At 46.6% G+C, this 5,562-nt stretch overlaps 1 protein-coding gene across 1 annotated transcript in view; it reads right to left on the bottom strand.

The window, feature by feature from the left end:
• Window positions 1–5,562, bottom strand: part of senp3b (SUMO specific peptidase 3b) — a 37,270-nt gene that overhangs the window by 14,493 nt on the left and 17,215 nt on the right. Inside the window, exon 8 of the mRNA XM_080519208.1 lies at window positions 1,201–1,278. Within this exon, the coding sequence (XP_080375334.1) occupies window positions 1,201–1,278 (78 nt within the window). The remainder of the gene's footprint in view (window positions 1–1,200; window positions 1,279–5,562) is intronic.

Here is a 5,562-nt window from a genome sequence, read left to right as displayed (position 1 = left end):
TTTTGTCGACCGATACCTGCATACGGCCAACGGGAAGCGTCTTTCCGTCGTCACGTCACGTGACGTCACGCTACCCAGAAAGAGCTCGTCAAACGCCTCTCGTGGGCACGTGGGTCATTGCAATCTCTCAGTGTACCGCTGCCCGGTGGTCACACTGAGTCACTGCATCACCTGGCGCCCTCTAGCAGCCGTCAAGGTCATTACACCATCCACACTCAATCTAACCTCACCCACCCCCTCTGCACACTCTAGATTAGATCATGTTACATGACGTTTGATACTTGGATGTGCGGATTTATGGAATTATGTATGAATGATTTATGAATTAATACATTTTTGTTAATAATCGCCTGTTAGCTGAACTGAACGATTCCTGGTAATTATTGTGTATTTATTGTTGACATTCACTGGTTTGTGACAGTCTGTGCTTGTATCTCACACCATCCCTGTTATTTAAGACTTTGTTATATTTTACACAGAAATATTAACTAACTTAAATAAACCTTTTCCAAATGAGAATGGTATTTTGGTTATTAGCTATTTCCAGATTCTCTGGTGGTGCCCCAATTTTGTTATTAATGAATCAATAACCAATTTATTCAAATTCAAAATTGATTGATTGAAAAAAACTGAAATTATTTGTTGAAATCACGCCACAACACACGTCACGACACACCCCCACACGCCACAACACAATACACCCCCACATGCCACGACACACCCCCACACGTCATGACACGTCCAGAGAGACACAGTTAATAATCTCTTCTAATTCCCTATTTTGGGTTTTATCTTTGTTGATAAAGTATTTTCTAGGTTATTTACTGATTGTGATTCTGAGGAGGAAGATTCCTCAGCCATGGGTGCAACAGCGAAGCTTTACATGATGCACCTAAATGCAACATTGACGGCAGTCAGCTGCTGGAGCTCCAGACTACAGGAAGCAGCACAAGACGAGCTCACCAAAAGCAGAAATGTCACTTTTAAGGCAGGTTTTGGAGAAGCAGAGACTAAAAACAGCATGTATCTGCATGCGGAAGTAGAATCTGGTGACATGAAGCCTGTTAACCTGTAAAAACCCATAAATTAGCTGCATTGTGTTATAAAGCACAAGGTTCAAAGTGTTGGAATAAAGTAGAGGCTTATAGTCAGGAAATGACGGAACCCGTCATAATGATAGAAGGCCATGACTTTACTTACGTTCTTTGTCCATCGTTTGACTCCATCGTAGCCTTTCGTCCTTAACTTATCATAAAAGAAGCTGTTGAAAAAGTGGACCTGAGAGAAAAAACAAAGGCAGAAGAGGGAACATTGTTAACTAAAACGAACTTTGAATCTGACTTGTAAACAGATCTTATCTGAACATGGTTTACTGGTGAAAAGACTCATTATGTAACAATAGTTGTGGTTTCAGTTAGAAATCTGCAGCATCATACAGACGACTCACCAGTTACAAGTGGAGCAGTTTCACAATTGGCTGTTTTTCCCCACGCGTGACTTTTGCTACAGTTCTGCCATGTCAGGATTCAAAACCGCAAAGTCTGAGTTTTACTACCCTGAGCTCAGGCTCACCAATCCTAATACTGATGAGCAGAGCTTTTACACATTTATATACCTAATTACAGACGGACAAATTACGAGACGACTTTTGTAGATTCATGTTCACGTCGACACCCTGACTTTGTACAGACGGATTGAAACACAGACAGACTCTCTCTGTACGAAAGAGTTTAAAACAGAGTTTTCTACACTAACGGCCCATGGAGCCTGGCTGCAGCTTGCGGTGAGGGGAATTGTCTGTCCTGGGTTTGCCTCTGCCTCCTGTTGGTAAACAACTGTAGGGATACTGAAACCTGGTTGTAGACCAGTGGTCAGGTCATGAGAATAACCACTTGCCTCGGTCTTTTTGGACGACCAGTGATACCCGAGTTAGGGTTGGGCGGTAACATGTAATAGGTTATCACGCAGTATCTAAATACCAATGGTATCAGTTCCATTACAGGTGGAGCCTGAGAGGAAGAGGAAGTGATGTAGCAGGAAGAACTTTCTCTTGGTCTGCAGACGGGATTTTCAACACAGAATGATCTAATACATAGACATATAGTAGTAGACTTCTACTACAGTGTGTATGGTTACACAGTAGACCCACTCTAGTTGATCATTCTCTATACGGTGTAGTCTACTATATGTATAGTCCACTATACGGTGTAGACCACTATACGGTGTAGACCACTATATGTATAGTCCACTATACGGTGTAGACCACTATACGGTGTAGACCACTATACGGTGTAGACCACTATACGGTGTAGACCACTAAACGGTGTAGACCACTAAACGGTGTAGACCACTATATGGTGTAGACCACTATACGGTGTAGACCACTATATGTGTAAACCACTATACGGTGTAGACCACTATACGGCGTAGACCACTATATGTATAGTCCACTATACGGTGTAGACCACTATATGTGTAGACCACTATACGGTGTAGACCACTATACGGTGTAGACCACTATATGTATAGTCCACTATACGGTGTAGACCACTATAAGGTGTAGACCACTATACGGTGTAGACCACTATACGGTGTAGTCCATTATACGGTGTAGACCACTATACAGTGTAGACCACTATAAGGTGTAGTCCATTATACGTGTAGACCACTATAAGGTGTAGTCCATTATACGTGTAGACCACTATAAGTGTAGACCACTACAAGTGTAGTCCACTATATGTGTAGACCACTATACATGTAGACCACTATACGGTGTAGACCACTAAACGGTGTAGACCACTAAACGGTGTAGACCACTATATGGTGTAGACCACTATATGGTGTAGACCACTATACGGTGTAGACCACTATATGTGTAGACCACTATACGGTGTAGACCACTATACGGCGTAGACCACTATACGGTGTAGACCACTACACGGTGTAGACCACTATATGGTGTGGACCACACAGTGTAGAGGAGAGGCTGTACAGTGAAGGATCTAGTGGTGTAGGTCTACACTGGGCTGGTTGGACATTCAGCACAGGGACAGACTGACAGCAGTTAATGGACCATGAGTCTCATTAGTCCTCTGACAGAAGAAAGAAGCTCCACAGGCAGAGATCATCACTTCATTTCACTAGTTTGTTACTAGTAGACCATGGCAATATGATAAAAACGTTTTATAATAAAAATGATTTTGTAAAGCTTTTTTTTTTTAATGTTTTGGTGTCAGAAACACTTTAATGTATAAATAATGACTGTTTGTCCAGCACTTATGCGTGTGGTTGAGTTTTCAATTCATTCCAATATAAAAGTAATGGTGTACTTCACTACTGCATGGGGAGACAAGAAGGTTTCTGGATGTACCGTCATCACGTGACACCTGTAAAGTGAGAAAGACGGCGAGCCGGTAGGCTCAAGAAACAACCACCAAATGAAAGCTGCCAGCAGCGTCGGTGGGGACGGCGCCCCCTGGCTGGAGGGGCTCGGCCCAACCACGGCCTGGGCCCTTTAAATGTCATCTACCTGACAATCACAGGTCCCTCCCCAGGTGTCCTGACCTGGATTCTGCTCTTATCTCACATGAAAATATGCTAAGCTAACTAGCCTAGCAGGACCCGTAATTAGCGAGTGATCCATAACACTAGCCCCCCCTGCAGGCCACCCTCCAAACATCAGCTCAATTGAACAAACTGTGTTAGCATGCTAGGCTAGTACCAGGTCCCTCCCCAGGTGTCCTGACCTGGAATCTGCTCTCATGTCGTGTCTCACTAATCTGTTGAGCTAATGAGCATAGCATTAGCATTACCTAGCATGCTACCGAGCAGTACTAATGAGTGTGTTCATGTTGTGTCTGTGAATGTGTGTGACTGAAGAGCCGTTTATGCTAAAGAATGACACCACACCTCCTCCTGCTCCTCCTCCACCCCCTCCTGCTGTCCATGCTCCTCCTCCTGCTCTTCCCTATCCTGCTCTATTCACCTCCTTCTCTCTTCTCCTCCTCTGTTCTTGTCCTGCTCCCACTCCTCCTCCTCCTCTTCCCTATCCTGCTCTATTCACCTCCTTCTCTCTTCTCCTCCTCTGTTCTTGTCCTGCTCCCACTCCTCCTCCTCTTCCCTATCCTGCTCTATTCACCTCCTTCTCTCTTCTCCTCCTCTGTTCTTGTCCTGCTCCCACTCCTCCTCCTCCTCTTCCCTATCCTGCTCTATTCACCTCCTTCTCTCTTCTCCTCCTCTGTTCTTGTCCTGCTCCCACTCCTCCTCCTCCTCTTCCCTATCCTGCTCTATTCACCTCCTTCTCTCTTCTCCTCCTCTGTTCTTGTCCTGCTCCCACTCCTCCTCCTCCTCTTCCCTATCCTGCTCTATTCACCTCCTTCTCTCTTCTCCTCCTCTGTTCTTGTCCTGCTCCCACTCCTCCTCCTCCTCTTCCCTATCCTGCTCTATTCACCTCCTTCTCTCTTCTCCTCCTCTGTTCTTGTCCTGCTCCCACTCCTCCTCCTCCTCTTCCCTATCCTGCTCTATTCACCTCCTTCTCTCTTCTCCTCCTCTGTTCTTGTCCTGCTCCCACTCCTCCTCCTCCTCTTCCCTATCCTCCTCTATTCACCTCCTTCTCTCTTCTCCTCCTCTGTTCTTGTCCTGCTCCCACTCCTCCTCCTCCTCTTCCCTATCCTGCTCTATTCACCTCCTCCTCTCTTCTCCTCCCACTCCTCCTCCTCTTCCCTATCCTGCTCTATTCACCTCCTTCTCTCTTCTCCTCCTCTGTTCTTGTCCTGCTCCCACTCCTCCTCCTCCTCTTCCCTATCCTGCTCTATTCACCTCCTTCTCTTTTCTCCTCCTCTGTTCTTGTCCTGCTCCCACTCCTCCTCCTCCTCTTCCCTATCCTGCTCTATTCACCTCCTTCTCTCTTCTCCTCCTCTGTTCTTGTCCTGCTCCCACTCCTCCTCCTCCTCTTCCCTATCCTGCTCTATTCACCTCCTCCTCTCTTCTCCTCCCACTCCTCTCCTCTTCCCTATCCTGCTCTATTCACCTCCTCTTCTTCTTGTCCTGCTCCCACTCCTCCTCCTCCTCTTCCCTATCCTGCTCTATTCACCTCCTTCTCTCTTCTCCTCCTCTGTTCTTGTCCTGCTCCCACTCCTCCTCCTCCTCTTCCCTATCCTGCTCTATTCACCTCCTTCTCTCTTCTCCTCCTCTGTTCTTGTCCTGCTCCCACTCCTCCTCCTCTCTCTTCCCTATCCTGCTCTATTCACCTCCTTCTCTCTTCTCCTCCTCTGTTCTTGTCCTGCTCCCACTCCTCCTCCTCCTCTTCCCTATCCTGCTCTATTCACCTCCTTCTCTCTTCTCCTCCTCTCTTCTCCTCCTCTGTTCTTGTCCTGCTCCCACTCCTCCTCCTCCTCTTCCCTATCCTGCTCTATTCACCTCCTTCTCTCTTCTCCTCCTCTGTTCTTGTCCTGCTCCCACTCCTCCTCCTCCTCTTCCCTATCCTGCTCTATTCACCTCCTTCTCTCTTCTCCTCCTCTGTTCTTGTCCTGCTCCCACTCCTCCTCCTCCTCTTCCCTATCC

Source organism: Blennius ocellaris, assembly GCF_963422515.1.
Source record: "Blennius ocellaris genome assembly, chromosome: 23".
Lineage (NCBI taxonomy): Eukaryota > Metazoa > Chordata > Actinopteri > Blenniiformes > Blenniidae > Blennius > Blennius ocellaris.
Note: the sequence above shows the minus strand (reverse complement) of the source record. Positions and strands in the feature narration are given on the sequence as shown.